General features: G+C 44.6%; 1 protein-coding gene across 11 annotated transcripts in view; it reads left to right on the top strand.

Annotated features, from left to right (window-relative positions):
- HHAT (hedgehog acyltransferase) overlaps positions 1-19,845 on the top strand; it is a 361,867-nt gene that overhangs the window by 310,158 nt on the left and 31,864 nt on the right. For 9 of the 11 annotated variants that reach the window (XR_004347122.1, XM_032614697.1, XM_032614705.1 and 6 more), the window contains one exon: positions 1,206-1,350. Coding sequence is in view for 9 of the 11 variants with exons in the window: in XM_032614697.1 (XP_032470588.1) it covers positions 1,206-1,350 (145 nt within the window). In the remaining 2 variants the exon portion in view is untranslated. Of the gene's footprint in view, positions 1-1,205; positions 1,351-7,727; positions 7,774-19,845 lie in introns of those variants that run through there. The other 2 variants (XR_004347123.1, XM_032614712.1) reach the window with 1 other exon arrangement.

Here is a 19,845-nt window from a genome sequence, read left to right as displayed (position 1 = left end):
AGCACAGCTGAAATCAAGATGCAAGTGACCCCAGAGATGTGCAGACTTTAGGAAGATATTCAGGAATGATCTCTAGAACCTCTGCTCTCTCTCTTTTCTATGTCTTTTTTGTTTTTTTTTTTTTTTTTTTTAAATCTTCATTTATTTGGCTGCGTCGGGTCTTTTCGCGGCACGCGGGATCTTTTCGTTGCAGCCCGCGGGCTCTCTAGTTGCAGCGCACGGGCTTAGTTTCCCCGCAGCATGTGAGATCTTAGTTCCCCGACCAGGAATCGAACCCATGTCCTCTGCATTGGAAGGTGGATTCTTAACCACTGGACCACCAGGGAAATCCCTCTTTTCTGTGTCTTTGGATTAGGCTGAGGTATTTGTCAGAAAGCTTGGGTTGAGCCGTACCTGGTTCTCATTCTGAATCTGCAGTCCCGAAGGACAATCCCTGTGCACGTACTGATCTCACTCAGTAGGGCACCAGAATGATCAACGCTGAGAAATAAACACTTTCTTTAATTTATGAAATCCCTGAGAAAATATTAAAAGGGGAGGAAAAGTGCAGTGAAGAACTTGGACGGACGAGCAGAAATTTTTATCATCATTACTGGAAAACACCTCTCCAGTTCCTGCATGTTTCAGGCGCTGTGATAAGCTGACATTCTCTGTTGCTGCTACAAGTTCACTCTCGGTGGGGCATGTACCCTGAGCTCTGATTCCAGGAAGGGGGTTGGCTTGTACTGATTCTCCTGAACCCTTTTAATGGGATTCCTTCTAATAGTGGGTCAGATTTATGGGGGTGCTTCCCTGAGTCAAGTTAACTGGCCCAGAAGATCGCCCTGAGCTTGACCTCATCACATAGAGTTGTGCTTGTTATCATGGAGAGGAGTCTAAACCGTTCTTGTACCTGTAGATGTACGTGCAGAAAGCGTGTGGAGACATCTCAGCTAGATCCTAACTAGGTTCCATGCTTGTGTTACACATGTCAGAGGGAAGCCCATTTTGGCAATAGGAAATAGCAACTTGGGAGTGTGTCACTTCATTCCGTAGACCAGAATGAGCATCTTGCAGGAACAGAAGTTTTGAGAGCTGTTTAAATATCAACCTGCCTCAGGCTCTGCAGGGAGGTATCCTGAGCTGGTAACAAGAAAGGCTGTGTGATGTCTCAGCCCGATTTTTTCCACCCTTGTGATGAGATGCCTTCTCCCTTTTCCCTATAGGCCCAGTTCCTCTCCCCACAAGCTCGCCGTCGACTCCATGCTGCCCTGGCATCTTGTTCCACCTCCATGCTGATCCTGTCCAACCTGGTGTTTCTTGGGGGCAATCAAGTCGGGAAAATCTACTGGAATAGGATCTTCATACAAGGTAAGTTGCTGTTTTCAGACAATTTCTTGTTTTCCGCATTTGTGCAGCTGGTATCACGTATGTGACGGCGGGGAGGCATTCCTTGCTCTATGCGTGGTGTGTGACCTATAAAAATACCAGCCAGGAGCAAAGTCCTGTGTTTAGCTGTGGTTTTAACTGTTCCCTATTTTGATGTACATTTTATCTGCCGCGTGTGATACTCATCATCAAAATGTACCATCCCAAATCTCCCAAACTCTATCATTCCCTTCTACTAAGTTACCTCTCCAATTATTGGATTTTTCCTAATCTTCCCTGCTATCTTTAGATCAGCCTTCACTATACTGTAGAGTCTTAACCTTGTTCCACTTACTACCCTGAACGTCCTACCAGGAGAATGTCCTACAAGCCCCATTGTGCTGCTGCTATGGGCACGGTGCCCGGTTTGCCACACCTCTTTGTTGTGGATGCTTTTTTTCTGAACACTGGCTTGCCAGCATCAGCAACCAACCTGATGTTTAATGTACACGTGTTTAATGTCATGTATGTCTCCATGTCCACAGCAGAGTCACCCCCGCAGCGGGTAAAATTGCATTAGTAATTGCATTGCATTAATAATTGGTCATTATTTATTTATGGTCATCATTTCCTTTGGGCTAGAACTGAGAGTTACATCACGTCCTAAGAGCATTGGGAGAATGGGAACTGCTCACAGAGCACATTATTCAGCCAGTTCGCTGTGTGTTCAGAGCCAAGGTCCCCTGTTCCGTTTCCCTGACCAGTGACCTGGTTTTGTGTTTTTGGTTTCGGAAGTTTTGCCAAGTGGTAATGGTCATGGCTAGGCTGTTGCCTCTACATCTGGGTCCCCGACAAGCCAGTGATGCTTTGGCTGCAGCTCTTTTCACAACAGAAATAACCCCAACACAGCTGCATGATCCCAGGGTGCCAGGTCATGAATCTAAACTGTGACAGGCTTAGGTGAGCCAGGCTCAAAGGGACCACGAGAGAGCCCTGTTCTGCTTTCCTCTTGTCACTACAATACCCCTTTGATCTTGCTTTCTGAGAAATGTTTTAGCTGATAAGTTCCTGAAAGGACCAGGTACTTTTTTAAGTGGAAGCTGCCCTTTGATAAAGATGGGAGGTGGACTGTCCTGGTGGCGCAGTGGTTAAGAATCTGCCTGCCAATGCAGGACACCTGGGTTCGAGACCTGGTCCAGGAAGATCCCACATGCCGTGGAGCAACTAAGCCCGGGTGCCACAACTACTGAGCCTGTGCTCTAGGGCCTGTGAGCCACAGCTACTGAGCCCACGCACCACAACTACTGAAGCCTGTGCGCCTAGAGCCCGTGCTTCGCAACAAGAGAAGCCACTGCAATGAGAAAGCTGTCGACACAACTAGAGAAAGCCCACGTGCGGCAACAAAGACCCAACACAGCCAAAAATAAATAAATTAATTAAAAAAAAAAAAAGAATCCTGGTTCAGGAAGATCCCACATGCTGCAGAGCAACTAAGCCCGTGCGCCACAACTACTGAGCCTGTGCTCTAGAGCCTGCGAGCCACAACTACTGAGCCCACACGCCTGGAGCCCGTGCTCCGCAATAAGAGAAGCCACTGTAATAAGAAGCACGCACACCGCAACGCAAAGTAGCCCCCGTTCGCCGCGACTAGAGAAAGCCCGCACGCAGCAACAAAGACCCAACACAGCCAAAAAAAAAAAAAAAAGATGGGAAGTAATGGGGTGCAGAGGACCTAAAGATAAAAGAATCCTCCTTGAAGTGGGCAACACAATGTCGACCTTTCTTGCCTCCTCCCACCATGCCTAGCACAGTGCAAAGAACACGATGACTGGAAAATGCTGACTTGGGCTTTGCTGGTCACATGAGCAAGACGACTCTAATCTTTGCTTCAGTAAATAAACACAGCAGGTGTTTGCTACTTGTGAGGCACTGAGACGACAAGGGTGGAGAAAGAAGCACAAATGTGGGAGCCAGACATGCAGACGTGTCAACAGAGTCAGGTAATTGCTGTGCCAAAGGCATACGGGATTGCTGGACATCACAGCACAGAGGGCTGGCCTTCCCGTGGAAGTTGAACTTCACAGAGAGTATGGAACACTAGCGGCTACGTCAGACCATCCCAAACTCTCAGCAGTTTTTCCCCATAGAAGTGTATTCCTCTCACAGTTCAGTGAAGGTCCAGTGGTTTTTTCTAAGCAGTGACTCCAGGACCTAGACTGTTTCTGTTTTGATTCTTCACCTTGTTGTCCCAGCATTATGGAGAAGAGAACACGGAGACAGTGTCACCAGGTACTAAACACCCCCACCAGAAGCAACACTCGGCGTTTCTGCCCACATTCCGTTGGCCAGCACCAGTCATGTGACCACCCTAAATGCAGTTCAGGGAGATGTGGGGAAGCACACAGGTACCGTAGGCTGTGGCGCGGCAGGACAGGGCACCATGAGGCAACCGGCTGGAGGCACCCAGGAGGCAGTTAAAAATGTGACCTGGCATTGGGGAGGAGAATGGGACGGAATGACTGCAAGACAGGGCATGGGCGGTGGGTGAGGCCGCGGGAGTGGATACAGTTCGCCAAGCAGCATGCACGGAGCGAGAAGAGACAGCTGGGAGGTAAAACCTGGCGATGCTGGCATTTAAAGGGGCAGAGGAAAGATAGCAGCTATAAGATGTTCTTTCTGCTTCTCTAAGACACGAAGATCAAAGCATGATTTGCCCTGCACCCGGTGGAGCTAACATCAGGCACACGGGGGAGCGGGGAGCGGGGGTCTGAAATATCTGGTCTGCTTCTGCTGTGTGGGTCCTATTATGATCTACGACTGGATAGACCTGTGTCCTCCTTGGAGCCAGGTGCTGGGGTCCCAAGCGAATGATTCTCTGAATATGGAGGGCTCTGGAAGCGTTTCTCTCTGGGTTCTGAGGCCAGGGAAGCTCAGCTTAGAAGGCATTTTCTGTGTCAGAGATTCTTCACATCAGCCTGGTCCCATCTCAGCTGGTCTGTCCCATGGGTGCCCTCAGTCAGGGAAGGTTTCCTGGGGTTTTGGTGGTTACCTCGTTTGTTCCCCGCTGCGGGTCTTTTATCCCTGAGTGATTGAATTTAGATATCTTTTGGAGGAAAGTGAACCAGATGGTGGCAAATCCACCATCCTTGAGAACTCTGGATTTCTTTTCATAATTAATTTAGTTGACCTGATAGAAGATTAGTATGAATATTCATGTTTTGGTACAAAAAAAGTATTAATGAGTTTATAGGCTGCTTCCTCAGCCGCTGCTATGGGTGTCATATTAGCTTTCTAAAATAAAAAAAAAAAAATCTGAATTCTGAAAATCGTCTGGCTCCAAAGGTTTCAGATAAGGGCTTGTTGTGCTGTACCTATAGCTGCTGATGGATGAGCCAGGACTTAGACATCCTGCTTGTCTCTGGCCTCTTCCTTTGGCCACGTGATCAGGAGCTGTTTTTCCAAGACCCATCTCTACACACGGAGGAAAACGCGAAGGAGTGAGCCAGGAGGTCTGACTGTGGGGAACAGGGAGCGGTTAAGCTCAGTCTCTAGATTTCCAGCTTTCATGGGAAGGTAAATCTTCCCCCAAGGGTAACCACCCTTGTCCCTTTGTGCCTTGATGGGATGGGACTTGCAGTGACAGAGGAGCTGGTAGCACCACAGACTTCCAAGGTGTCCAAGGAGGACAGGGATTATGGAGGAGATTACCAGTGCCCCACAGTGAATGGGATGTGGATACACACACGCCCTAAAGGACAGCCTCATTAATCCTTAGGGAGCCTTTTCCCCGGTATCACTGGTGTCTCTAGAAGTATCTCACGATTAGCCTGGAGGAGTTGCCTTGTCTCCCTGACTCCAGTTTACTGCTTTAGACATGGATTTGTTTGCTTTAAGCTACAAAGCTTGTTTTAGTAAATATCTAAATATTTACCTTATGTAAATATCTCTATCCTGGTCTCAACGGGGTTGGTGATGTGAGGCTGTAAAACCAGATCCTTCCCCATTTCTGCTGTGCACTCTGTCCAGCTGTCCAGAAAAGTGGACGATGCCAGCCGCAGGATGGAAATGCTGAGTGGCTTTCTGGGGGTCTGGTGCATGTCACACAGTGTTATCTCTGCTGCAGAGACTGGAAAAGTAATGTTCAGTTAATTCAGTGGAGAATAAAGAATCTAGATCTTTGCCTTTTAAAAAAAAATCCCCCAACTTTTACTATTGAAATTTACGTCAAGCATCTTGAGGAGTGACTGTTTAAAGCCTATTATATATGTATTTAAAGGAACTTAGCTGGGTCTAGGGATCTGAGAAGGCTGTGGCTGGGGATTTGGTCCCTAAGCCTGCTCTAAGAGGGACCCTGCTGTGTCGTGCTTTGCAGAGGCAAACACAGGTTGCTTCTTACATAACTCTGTGGCTCTGTAAAGGATTTGTTGTTGGAAGGAGCTTTCTCATGTCTGCCTTAAAATCTCAACATTGAAGTGTAAGTTAATTTCTTGAACAAGCAGTTGATGACTGCTCTGTAACTCAAAACTATCAATGCATTATAACTCCAAATCTCCGAATCTGTGTCTTAAGCATCCTTGCAGTGCTCTGTCGTCCTGGGACAGTGGGGAGAAAAGGCAGTCAGTGGGGATGGGTGTGCACTGGGAATATATCTGGCCTTGAGGGGGCTGAGAGCTTTACAGTGTTGTTTGGGTGCAGGGTCGTGTTCCTTCTGAAAAGTCCATCTAGTCAACAGAAGGCATGGATTTTGTCAAAAAGGAACCTAATCATTTCCTAAGTGGTAGAGCCCCAGATCCTGCATCTGTTGGAGGTGGTAGAGACGTATCCGTCAACCTTTCTCCTGCCTGACTCCTCTTCTCTCTTACACAAACACACACACACACACACACACACACGTGTTTGTTTTCCCTTCTTCTTGTTGCCTGATCTAGGTTGGCAAACTCCATCTCAACACTTAGCTCCTGACCCTGTGACAAGGCGAGGAGAATTGGGTTGTTTTCCCACCAGACTGCAATGAGAGAGGAGCTAGCAATTTTCTTATGTAGGTCAGAACCTTTACACTCCCCATATTTGCTTGCTATCTCTAGCTGAGAAAGGAGACAGTATATTTTCTCTCTGATTACTAGCTTGTCCAGGCAGTTCAGTCATGTCCTGACTCAGATGGCTCCGGACAGGCATTTTATTTAAAGCCGAATTGGGGTGTTGCCCTGGAAATTCCTAAAGGCTGTGGTTAAATAGAAACTCATTCCCCTCACATCTCGTTATATTCTTGGGACTAAAATTTCATCTTTGATGAGGGGAGACAGAAGGCAGATGTCAGTGTCTCAGGCACCTTCTTTGTGATTACTTATTTCACCCTCTTCACTAGCCCTTACCTTGCAATGGAGTTTTCATTGCTCTGATTGATTCTGCTTCTGCCCCACTGGATCCTCTGCAAGTTCTAGAAGCATTGGAGGAGCAGGTGCTTCCCACCCATCGTATTGGCAGTGAAGTTGATACGTAGATATAGGTGAAGCGAGTTATCCATGGTTGCACGTTGGTCCGTTACAGACCATTCTTGGAATCTGAATTTCAAGACTTTCAGATGCCTTGGTTTCCTCTTTAGTCTGCGCCACGTGGTCACCCAGATGTCGTGGGCATCAGTTTTCCTAAAAGTATTTCAGCACAAGTCACTAGGCATAGGACGTGAGAAATAGAGAGTGGGAGTTCTTCTCCAGAAGTGTGCCTGGGGTTATGTTAAAGCTGAGAGAATTTCTAAAATATCTAGAAAGGAGTTTGAATCATCGTGCATTTAAGTCCTGCTTTCTGTGAGGTTGTGTGAAACTTTTTGCTGTTAACCAGGAGTTTTTGCGAATTCATTTGAAAAGAGTTTTATGGAATTTGGGAACATTTTAAAGTGTCTTTAAATAGAATATCAAGTAAAGGATAGTATGGTTACGCACAGTTCATCGAATAAAAAGAAAACAATTTTGATTTTTACTGACTCAAAGTCTCTACCTCTCACTGGCCCTCAATCATATATATGCAGTGTGATATTCAAAAGCATATTACAATCAAATCATTACATTGTACACCTTGAATACAATATCACATGTCAATTATAGCTCCATAATTATGTCAGTTATTTCTCAATAGGAAAAAAAAGCATGTTACAAGTTAAAATCAAACCAAAATAATTTAAAAAATTTAAGTAAGTTCCCTTTATCCTCTAATTAAACCTGATACGTGTTCAATATGTAACAGGCTATCTGTAGCCGCATTCCCAAGTCTGTACTCTAAGGCTCAAACCAAGAAGTCACGTGGGATTTCTGAAATGAACACACATCCTGGAATTTATATTATTAATTTATTTGACTGTATCACTGTTGTTATTATATTACCAGTGGGTGCAGAAGTAGCTCAGCACCAGCCGTGCCAGTGAATACCAGCTGACGGTGAACGGGAAGTGCCCTGGCAGTCTGAAACGGTTATCACACACGCTGGAGGCCCTTTTCACCAAACCTTCTCCTCAGGTCATTACTGAACATTTTTTTTTTAAGTGTTAAAAGTTAAGAGTATTTAATTTGGAATTCAGTAACATTTTTGTAACAGAAGGGCACATCTAGCAAGAGTCATCGTTCTCAGGTGTCTCAGCTCTGGGAGCAGATTCTTTCGTGCAGTAGACCCCATCCTTGAGTTTGTTTCTGTTTACCAGCGCACCGGACAGTGACCACTTGCTGTGTGCTGCCACTCGCATTAGTTTTCCTGTGGCCACTGTAACAAATTAGTATGCACTTAATGACTTCAAAGAGCACAGTTTTACCTCTTACTGTTCTGGAGGCCAGAAGTCTGAAATCAGTCTCGCTGGGCTAAACTCAAGATGTTGGCAAGACTGGTTCCTTCTGGAAACTCTAGGGGAGGGTTTGTTTCTTTGCCTTTACCAGCTCCTGGAGGCCGGCTACATCCCTTGGCTCATGGCTTACCTTCTTCCTCTTCAAAGCCAGCAGTGTAGCATCTTCCTTTTTCGATTTTATTTTTTTATTTGAGTATAATTGCTTTACAATGTTGTGTTAGTTTCTGCTGTACAGAGGAGTGAATCAGCCATACGTATACATATATCCCCTCCCCCCGCCCCATCCCACCCATCTAGGTCATTACAAAGCACCAAGCTGAGCTCCCTGCGCTGTATAGCACGTTCCCACTAGCTGTTTTACACATGGTAGTGTATATATGTATTGACATATAATCTCCCAATTCGTCCCACCCTCCCCTTCCCACCCCGGTGTCCACATGTTCATTCTCTACATCTGCGTCTCTATTCCTGCCCTGGAAATAGATTCATCTGTACCATTTATCTAGATTCCACAGATATGCGTTAATATACAATATTTGTTTTTCTCTTTCTGACTTACTTCACTCTGTGTGACAGTCTCTAGGTCCATCCACATCTCTACAAATGACCCAATTTCGTTACTTTTTATGGCTGAATAATATTACACTGTATATATGTACCACATCTTCTTTATCCATTCATCTGTCGATGAACATTTAGGTTGTCTCCATGTCCTGGCTATCGTAAAGTCTCCTCCTCTCTGTCCTGCTTTTCTGCTCCCATCATCGCATTGCCCACTTTCTAACTCCTCCTGTGTCTCTCCTATAAGGACCCTTATGATTATTGAGCTCACAATAATCCAGGATAATCTTCCCATTTCAAGATCTTTAACTTGATCACACCTGCAAAGTCCCTGCAAAGCCAGGTAAGCTAATTTGCATGAGTTCCAGGGATTAGGACACGACCATCCTTGGAGGAGCCATCATTTAGTCCACCACGGCACGATTGAGTAACATTTGCTATTACACAGAACATCCGCCACTGGATGTGGCACCGCTGCACCACTGCAATAGCTTCTGTCTTAAGAAATTTGATTGTAAAATAGCAATTTGGACACACTGCTAGTCTTATTAAAATAAGAATCTGTGAAAAGAAATGGTGCTTAATTTCACAGAAGTACACATGTGAGATTTGTTGTCTTGAGGGTGTTTAGAGAGCAGTGTAGGGAAAAGCTGCAGTTTTGCTTGTTCAACACTTGCTCCACATTCTTTGGTAACAAATCTCTGTTACCCCACTCTCGGTCTATGTCATACTGAGATCTAGGGGTCAACATGTGAGCGGGACTGGCCCGTCGGTATGGTGTGTCTCCCCATGTGGTGCAATTCCAGAGTTTTTGTTGGAACTGTCAGGGAGGAGAAGCTCTCTTTTGTTGCAGAGGTGTCAGAATATTGGGCTGGAGCTGCTGGCAGCCCTCTTGCTGTTACCAGTGGAGAGCCAAGTAGAGAGGGAAGCCGACTCTGAGGAAAGAAGAACTGCATGTTGGAAACTGTATTTTGGAGGTAGTATTTTGAGACAACCCACTGCAACATATCCTTTTTTACCTTTTTTTTTCTTTCTTTGTGATACGCGGGCCTCTCACCGCTGTGGCCTCTCCCGTTGCAGAGCACAGGCTCCGGACGCGCAGGCCCAGCGGCCATGGCTCACGGGCCCAGCCGCTCCGCAGCGTGTGGGATCCTCCCGGACCGGGGCACGAACCCATGTGCCCTGCATCGGCAGGCGGACTCTCAACCACTGCGCCACCAGGGAAGCCCCAACATGTTCTTTTTAAAAAAAATTTTATTGGAGTGTATTTGATTTACAATGTTGTGTTAGTTTCAGGTATACAGCAAAGTGATTCAGTTATACATATTTTTTCAGATTTTTTTTCCCACAGAGGTTATTGCAGAATATTGAGCAGAGTTCCCTGTGCTATACAGTAGGTCCTTGTTGGTTATTTGTTTTATATATAGTAGCATGTGTATGTTAATCCCAAGCTCCTGATTTCCAGGAGATCTTGAAGCCAACATATACGTGTACTTTTCAATAATAGGAGCCTCTGTTCTTTACTCAGTTCACATGATTCTCCAGCGCTCTCTTGTGTTTCTGCATGTCTTTTGAGCAGATGTACTGACTGTTTTTGTTCCAGGCTCTCTTTCCAAGAATATTTGTATGGCAAACATCTTTGGAAGATGGAGATAGTGTCTTTCTCCAAAGTAGAGGGTATTTGATTACTGTCCAGTATAATAAAAGTGATCTCTCTCTCTGGGACAAAGGTCAGGCAGGCTTACTGCCCATTATAAAATATTTAGATTCCTATGTCTGGGGCTTATCTCCTATATCATAACCACTGCACGTGCAGGCATCACCTTGGCCCTCTTCGCATCGCATTGTGGGATCTGGGGCTCAGGGAAACGGTGCAAATGCTCTGGCTACTTTTATTGCTATGAGCGAGAAAGTCCTTCGCCTCTGACCTAAGAGTCTCATGTCTTCTGCCAGAATCCATGGAACTGTGTCAGGCTAATTTGTTGCTTGCAAGTAGAGTTAAATCTCAGATCCTTCACTTATTGACAATCCAGTTTGGTTAGGTTTCTGTAACTTGTAACCAAAAGCATATGATTAATGTAGATTAATGAGATAATGGAGGTGGAATACACCACTGTTACAGGTCCTTAAGGGAAGGATATTTGGGGAGATTCTTTTATACTGAATCATTTTTTTGGTATAATTTTTTTGGGCTTATGTGCCTCCTAATAGAGTAACTTTGAGAAATTATGTACCCGGTTAAGTGTTTTAAAGTAGGCATATAAAAAAAAAAGTAGGCATCTAATTTCTTGTATTATAAATTTAAATAATTATGAGATACCTAATTTTTGCCATATTATAAATATTGACATTTAAAAGATAAACCAACGCCTCTAGATAATATAAATTATAAATAACTTAGTGATTTGCTATCCACCATCATCCTTTAAAAATATAAATGAGCAAGATGATCTTATTTCACAGTAACTTCCATTTCATTGCTCCCGCAGAATTTTGTCTCGTCTCAAAGTTGTGTCCTTTATCAACTATCATACTTCTCTGTGGCATTGGGTTTTTTTGGCTTGTTTTTCTACCACTGTAAGGCTAGAAGTGTAATCATTTTTCTCCTGGGTCGGGTTATCATTACAGTTTTTATTAGTGCATAACTCGTCTTAAAGATGATACCGTTTGATACATAATTATTAAACATAAAAAGTAAAATTTCTCTTGAATAGATGGAGTAGGAATTTGTGGTTATTTGATTAAAGGAATTATCTAATTGTCCCTTTATGTGGTTCCTCTATTGTAAAGCTTTTTATTGAAATATAACATAGCCTAGCAAAGTGCACGTATCATAAGAATTTTCTCTAGGCAAACACACATGTATAACCAGCACCTAGAGGCTCCTTCTCGTGACCCCTACCAGTTACTACCTGCCCTATTCTGACATCTAAATGCATAGCTTTCTGTGAGGAGCTTGTTCATTTAATGCGCGCGCACACGCCCGCACGCACACACAGATACATACTTTTGTGTCTGGCTTATTTTGCTCAATATCGTATTGAGAGATTCATTCATATTTTTGAGTGTTGTTATAGATTTTTCCTGCTTATCACTACTATAAAGTATTTCATTGTGTGAACATGCCACAGTTTGTCCATTCTAATGTTGATGAACATAATAGCTGTGAGCTCCTATGGGCTGTCATGTATATGACCTGTGGGGAAGCTCTGTATGCATTTTTGTTGGGTTTATACCTGGGAAGGGATTGCTGTGTCACTGGGTGTACATATATTCAGCTTTCATAGCCACTGTCAAATAGTTTCTCAAAGTGTTGTACTGATTCTCTTGAGGTTTTTACATCCTGGAGCAATAATCTGAGATAAGAAAGATGGGGAGGAAGTTTGCTTTTTTTGTTTTTAAAGTGAGATGAAGGATATTTTATGAGAAGAGAAAGGGAAGGGAGACACTTAGCCTTAGGTTAATTTTTAGGATCTGGAAATCCATTCTTCTAAAGTTTTCCATGTTGTTTATACTTTGGAAAGTCCTACTGAATACACCTAGTGGTATGCATAACCCAGTTTGAAGACTACTGCTTTACTGGGGAGAGAAGGTCACTCTGTCCTTTGAGTCCCACCTCACCATCTTTATTCTAGCCCAAAGGAAAAGAAGTGTTAATTTGGACTGGACAGTGGTTGAGGTTAGCAGGTATCAGTTAGCCACTGCTACATAACAAACCACCCCAAAACTTAATGGCTTAAAAGAATAAGCATTTATATAACTCATGGGTCTCTGTGTCAGCTGGGGTCTGGCTGGTCTAGGACGGCTGCATGCATCCATCTGTGGGTCAGCTGTTGTTGGGTTGGATTTGCTGTTCTTAGCTGGGCTGTCACATTTCTAGGGCCTTGTCTAGGACAAATTGGCTGCGTAAGGTCTGCTCCATGTTGATTTCTTATCCTTCAGCAGACCTGTCCAGGCTTGTTCATATGGCAGTCATAGTGGTTCAAGAGAGAGGGCAGAAAGTATGCAAGGCTTTTCAGGCTCAGAACTGGCACATAATCAGTCTTGTTGCATCCTTTTGGCCAAAGCATGTGGTATACTAGCCCAAATTCAAGGGGAGGGGAAATAGATTCCACCTCCTGATAGGAAGAGCTACGAAATCGTATTGCAAAGGGTGCTGATACGAGTAGGAGTGAAGGAGTGTGACTGACCATTTTTTGCAGTCTACCTCACTTGACGCAAGAGTGTGGTCGTTTAGACGATCCCATGAATTTGGTCCCAGTTTGCCGTCTCTCCCTTGACCTCTTCTTCCCAGATTCCCTCCCTCTTCTCCCTGCGGAGAGTTTCTCTGCCTCCCGTGTGGTAACTCAGACCCTTTGTTTTGGTTGGGGAAAGCCAGGAGCAAGCCTGGGGGCTAAGGCCTTGGCCAGCTCTGCATCTTTCTGTGAAATAATCACTAACACTCTGTGTGTGTGTGTGTGTGTGTGTGTGTGTGTGTGTGTGTGTGCGCGCGCGCGCGCACGTGTGTGTGAGAGAGAGAGATCCGTATTGTTAAAATCTGGGACATTGAGACATTCAGGCTGATCTCACTTAAAGGAGCTTCTCTGCGGTCCAGCCTGGCCACGTGGAGTCCGCATAGGGTGTGGGACCAGAGCCCAAGTATTCCTTTCCTTTGCACAGATTTCTAGGCTACCTGGCATTCAGATTTTCCTGAGTCCTCTGACTCAATATAATTAAATGCCACTTTGTAGCATCCATTGTTACTATTTTAACTCTTCACTGTTGGTTAAGTAATTTCCAGGTCACTAGTTCGGTTGATCTTCTCAACAGCCCCCTGTGAGACAGTTAGGCAGACATCATCACAGTATTACTAATAGCACTGAGGCTCACAGAGGTCAGGACACTTGGTTATCGTTACACAGCTGGGAGGCAGAGGAACCAGCTGAGTTAGAAGCCCTTGGACGCCAAATCCCATAGCTTTGTATTATACTACACTGACCTCTCTGCTCTGTGAGAACTAAACCGTGCAGGTGACCACAGTTTTCATCACAGAACATGCCTGAGTGTCATTGTTGGAGACAAGAGTCTAGGGTGCCTGGTTTGTTGTTCTGTTTCTGGTAGCTGTCAGTAGGCGGTTGGGGCCAGGTGACAGTGGTCAGACCTAGAGTTTCTGGAGCTGATAGGCCAGCCCGTGGCCACTAGCTGGATTGGCCGCCAGCTGGTCTGTGTCTCTCTACAACTATAGCAGTACCCACTTATCCTATGTTTCACTTTCCTCAGTTTCAATTACCCTTTGTCAACTGCAGTCTGAAAATATTAACTGGGAAATTCCAGAAATAAACAATTCTTAAGTTTTAAATTGCATGCTACTCTGAGTAGTGCGGTGAAATCTCGCGCTGTCCTGCTCCAACCCACCTGGGACATGGGTCATCCCTTTGTGCAGCTTGTCCTGCCTGTTAATCACTTAGTACGCGTCCTGGTCATCAGGTTAGCTGTTCACGGTATCCCGGTGCTTGTGTTCAAGTAACCCTCATTTTACTTAATTCTGGCCCCAAAGCACGGGAGTAGTGGTGCCGGCAGTATAGATATGCCAAGGAGAAACCGTGAAGTGCGTCCTTTAAGTGAAAAGGTGAAAGTTCTTGACTTAATAGGGAAAGAAAAAAAAAATCATATGCTGAGGTGCTAAGATCTACAGTAAGAATGAATCTTCTATACATGAAATTATGAAGAAGGAAAAAGAAGTTCATGCTAGTTTTGCTGTTATACCTCAAATTGCAAAAGTTATGGCCACGGTGCATTACAGGTACTTAGTTAAGATGGGAAACGCATTAGATTTGTATGGTAAGATATTTTGAGAGAGAGAGAGAGAGACCACGTTCACGTAACTTTTATTACAGTATATTGTTATAATTGTTCTATTCTATTATCAATTATTGTTGTTCATCCCTTACTGTGCCTACTTGGCAAATTAAATTTTATCATAGGTGTGTATGTATAGGAAAAAAACCAGTATATGTAGGGTTCAGTACTATCTGCAGTTTCACGCATCCACCAGGGTCTTGGAACATATCTCCCGCAGACAAGGAGGGACTGCTGTAGTTTTATCCTAATCTTGTTCAGTGGGTGGAGGACTCTGGCTCACCCGACGAACCAGCCCTCAGGGTGTTGGTTTTGCCTCTTTTAGGCTTACTCGGGCATTGCATTAGCTTGCTCTCTTGTGTCTCATCACCCTTGCTCAGACCAAGAAAGCAGTGGAAGGAGAAAATGGTTTTGTATGGGTGTGCCATCTGAATTACCAAAGAAACGAAAACGATCTCAGGAATGGCTATTGTAAGAGCCGAAGGCCTGTGATCGTGATATATTATGTGGTGCGGTGCTGGAAATGCAGCAGAAGGCAGCAGCATGGGCTGCTTGTGGTTCTTTTCTCTGCAGTACAGATCAGGAGCTGGAATCCAGGGGAACGTTCCCTCGCCTCAGGAATTCTGTCGGGCACTGTGGTCACCTCTCTGGAGTATAATTGAGGCAGTCAACTATTTCTGTGAATATTCAGTAAATGAGAATGAAAACTATGGAGAAAAACCTTTCATTGTCTTGAAATAAAGATAGAGAGAAAGAAGAATCCTGTTTTGGGAGCACCTGTTTGGTTCCACACAGGATTGTTTGGGAGGTTAGAGCTTCATGCCGACAGGCACTTGAGCCTCATCTGGACCATTTTTCTCTGCACTGACCCTGCGATTGATTCTTGTAGCCTGCCAGCTGCCCCCGGTCATATTACCTGCTGTTGTGGCGTTTTCTTTACAAGGGGAACCTACTCAGAGAGGAGGGCATGGCAAAGGAGGTGCTATGGATTGAATTGTGTCGCCAAAAAGATAGGTGGAAGTCCCCATCCCAGTATCTCAACATGTAACCTTATAGGGTCTTTACAGAGGAACTCAAGTCAAGATGAGACCATTAGGGTGAGCCCTAATGCATAGAACTCGTGTCCTTATCAAAAGGGGAAATTTGGACAGACAGGCGTACACAGAAGGAGGATAATGTAAAGTCACAAGGAAAAGGTGACCATGTGAAGACAGAGGGAGAGATTGGACTTGAGCTGCCTGGGACCACCAGCAGCTGCAAGAGGCAAGGAAGGAACCTCCCCTAGAGGCTCGGAGGGACCATGGCTCTGCCAGCTGCTTAACTTCAGACTTCTAGCCTCCAGAACTGTGAGACCATAAATTTCTGTTGTTTTAAGTCATTCCGTTTGTGGTACTTTGTTTCAGGAGCCCTAGGAAGCTCGTACAGGTTGTGTGGTGTGGGAAGGTGGGTGGAGGGGTCGGATGCAGTACTGAGCTGGACGGGGAGTGACTCCTTCCCCACTATAAGAAACGCAGTGCAGAGCATGAGTCCAGAGCTGGACGGTCAGAAATACACTCTTCAGGTGTTGAGATCCACACCTTAGACTTTGCTCTCTGGGCATGGGCCTCAGGACAGGCATCCCAAAGGTCTGAAATGAGGGTAGGAGCAGTTACACGCCGGCCACAACAATGCCACGTGGTAAATGTAGTCACTCAGAGTAGGGTATTCTGAGCCAGAAGCCCAGTGGTGAGAGCCCAGTGAAGGTGAGAAGCAAGGAAAGCTGACCTCCTAGTTCCTGGAGAAATCTCGTCTTTCATGGGTGATCCCTGTCAGGTTAAAGAGTGGTGATGGTTGGTGAAGATGGGCGGGCAGAGGTGGAGACCCACAGTGACCATCCAGGGATGCACTAACTAGCTGGTTTTATTTATTTTGTCCACGTCATGTGGCATGTGGGATCTTAGTTCCCCAACCAGGGATCGAACCCTCATCCCCTGCATTGGAAGCGCGGAGGCTTGACCACTGGACCGCCAGGGAAATCCCAAATCAGCTGATTTTAAAACAAAGCCAAACTTCCAACTACCGCCTGCCTTAACATTTGTCTCTTGCTCGTGTGACCTTCTCTGACCATGACATTGTTTATACAGGAAGCGGCAGATAGAAATAGCTGGTCTGGAGGTATACGTCACCCTACGTCAGGCTTCCGGGGGAGCAGGCAGGGCTGATGCTCCACTCGGCAGCTGCCCAGCATCCAGCCAGCCCGAGGCTCGAAGCCTCTGTCCCCTGCTGGGGGACAGAGCATGGCCGCGGCAGCATGCCCGCGGCGCCTCTCTGCTCCCCTCTGTTCTCCTCTGGGTATTGTCACACTCCAGCTGCTGCCAGCTCTTGCCCAGAGAGGGAGGCAGCTGCTAATTTTAGCCCTATTTAGGTCTCTGGGCAGCACATCTCCAGACTTTTCTTTATTTTTCTGGTGACATTTTCATGTGACCTTGGGGGGAAAAAACTGAGAAGATTCACCTGCTGTCAGGAAAATAAAAGGGGAAATCTGATATCTTGTTTTAAATGGTGATTGTATTCCTTTGCTGTTAGAAGACTTCCAGGGGCCAGGAGTATGTACCAAAGGGAGTTGCCTATAACCTCTGGCTTTTAGGGGGAGAAGAAAACAGGTAACTGAGGGTTGAGCCAGGGGATATAACATTCTGCCCAGGAAGATGTCTCTGGGCTGTTTGGAGGAGGCCAGACCACCCAGTTTATGACACGGCAACATGGGATTTCGCTTGATAAACCTGATTTCCCTTTCCCCAATTGTTTGCACATTGGGTAACAATGCGAGTGGGTCCAAATGAGAGTGGGTCCACTCTCATTTGTCTTGGTTCCAGGTTGAGTTTCCTATGTGAGAAGGTTTTTGACAACATTTGTAATAAGGGACAGGAAGGGACCATTTGCATTCTGAGGGCTGTCAATCACGAAGATGTCAGATAACATAACGAGTGCTGTTACTTGGCTGACTTTCAAATGACAGATAGACAAATGGTGGTCACACAGACCTGTCATGGGAGCCATGCCTTTCCTCGGAAAGTCATTGTTTTTTTAACAAAACTAGAAGAGAACAGGTAATTTATAATAAAATCGTTTCTGCTCCTGTTTTATCATTCTATTTGTGTCCACAGTTACCTATCACTTACTTTTCTTATTTTTCAAGCTTGCCTCTTGATTACTTTTCTCACTTCATGGCTGCCCCAACAAGATAGCTGGAGGGTTGGGTCATACTTTTTGCCTTGCTGTAAAAAATTGCTACCAGAGGGAGGATTTTACTAAACGAAGCAAAAGTACACAGTAAGAAAATAAGAAATGTGGGAAGCCTCTCTGCCTATTTGATACAGGAAAAAGAGGTACGGTGCTCAGATGAGTCTGGATGAGGCTAAGATCTTTTTTTACAGAGAAAATCGCTTAAAGGAGAGGGCCTTCCTGTATTTCTCCTGGTCATTGTGCTAGGTGCTTGGGAGACAGTGATAATCAAATACGGCAAAGTATGCCACAGTGCTTCGGGACATAGTATTTTGGGGACAGAGAGGTGAATGGTTAACTTTATCTTCTGGGTGAGAAATTCACCATGGAGGAGGTGACCTCAGAGTTGGGCTTAGAGGATGTTTAAGTATCAGACCTAGGGGATGGGCACAGCTTGCACAAAGGCATGGAGGCATAAAATTGTACATTCAGGAAACTGCAAGCATCTAGGATCATAGCAGGAGAAGATGTGACGTATGATGTCAGGGAATAGGCTGGTTGCACCAGGGAACACCAAAAAGGTAACTTGAAGACAAGATAACGAAGGCCGCGCATGCCATGCCATGGAGTGTGGACTTCATCCTTAATAGGCTGAAATAGGGGTAGGTCACAGAAAGACTTTTGTGAGGGAGTGGCACAAATCTCATTTTTGAAAGATCCATGTAGAGGTAACGTGGATGCTGATTTGGAGGAAAGCAGTACTAGGAACAGGAAGGCCAGTCAGGAAGGCTATGTGAGGAATGACAAGGGCTTCTGGGTGTCAAAGACAGGAAGGATGGAAGAAGGAATCTTCAGAATTCTCCCACAGAAGATTTTAGGGAATTGCTTAAGTCTTCGTATTTGTACAGTTTAATGGTTTTGGCACCTGAGACAGGGACAAAAATACTTGAGGTTTATCCACTGTTTTCGTAGCTCACATAGATTAATTTCTGAGTTCTGGAGAAAGAATGGCCAGTACAGATTTCTCCTCTGTTTCCTTACCTTTGCTCCTGAAATAATATTGGTAATATTATTATATTATATTATTATGTTCTACTCACATGGTCTCTTTTTCTTCTATCAAAAATAGTTTGGTGGATATCCACATACAAAAGAATGAAGTTAGACCTTTACCTCATACCGTATACAAAAATTAACTCAAAATGCATCAAAGACCTAAGTGTAAGAACTAAAACTATAAAGCTCTTGGAAGAAAGTAGAGGGCTAAATCCTTGGGACCTTAGATTAGCCAATAGTTTCTTATATATGACACCAAAAACACAAGCAACAGAAGAAAAAATGGATCAATTGGACATCATCAAAAGTAAAAATTTTTGTGACTGAAAGGACATCAAGAAAGTGAAAATGCAACCAGAGTACAAGAAAAATTTGCAGACCATACATCTGATAAAGAATTTATCTATATAAGGAATGATTACAACTCAAGAATAGAATAACACATAACTCAATTTAAAATTGGCAAAGGTGAATAGACATTTATCCAAAGAAGATATACAAATACCCAACAAACACATGACAAGATAGTCAACATCATTAACCACCAGGAAAATGCAGATTAAAACCACAGTGAGATACTCCTAAGATGGCTCTAATAACAAATAAACAAACAAAAAGTGGAAAATAAGTGTTGGAGAGGATATAGAAATATTTGAACCCTCATACACTGCCTGTGGGACTGTAAAGTAGAAAACAGACACTTTGGAATATAGTCTGGCAGTTCTTCAAAGAGTTAAACATAGGGACTTCCCTGGCTGTCCAGTGGTTAAGACTCCACACTTCCACTGCTGGGGGCGCAGGTTTGATCTCTGGCCGGGGAACTACGTGCTGTGCAGTGTGGCCAAAAAATAAAAAATAAATAAATAAGTAACATAAAATAAACAGGACTTAAAAAAAAAGTTAAGCATAGAGTTACCATATGACTCAGCAGTTTTACTCCTAGGTATATACCCACACAAAAACTTCGTACATGAATGTTCATAGCAACATTATTGATAATAGACAAAAAA

Source organism: Phocoena sinus, chromosome 1 (assembly GCF_008692025.1).
Source record: "Phocoena sinus isolate mPhoSin1 chromosome 1, mPhoSin1.pri, whole genome shotgun sequence".
In the NCBI taxonomy this organism is placed as follows: Eukaryota; Metazoa; Chordata; class Mammalia; order Artiodactyla; family Phocoenidae; genus Phocoena; species Phocoena sinus.
This window is presented reverse-complemented; position numbering and strand designations above follow the sequence as displayed.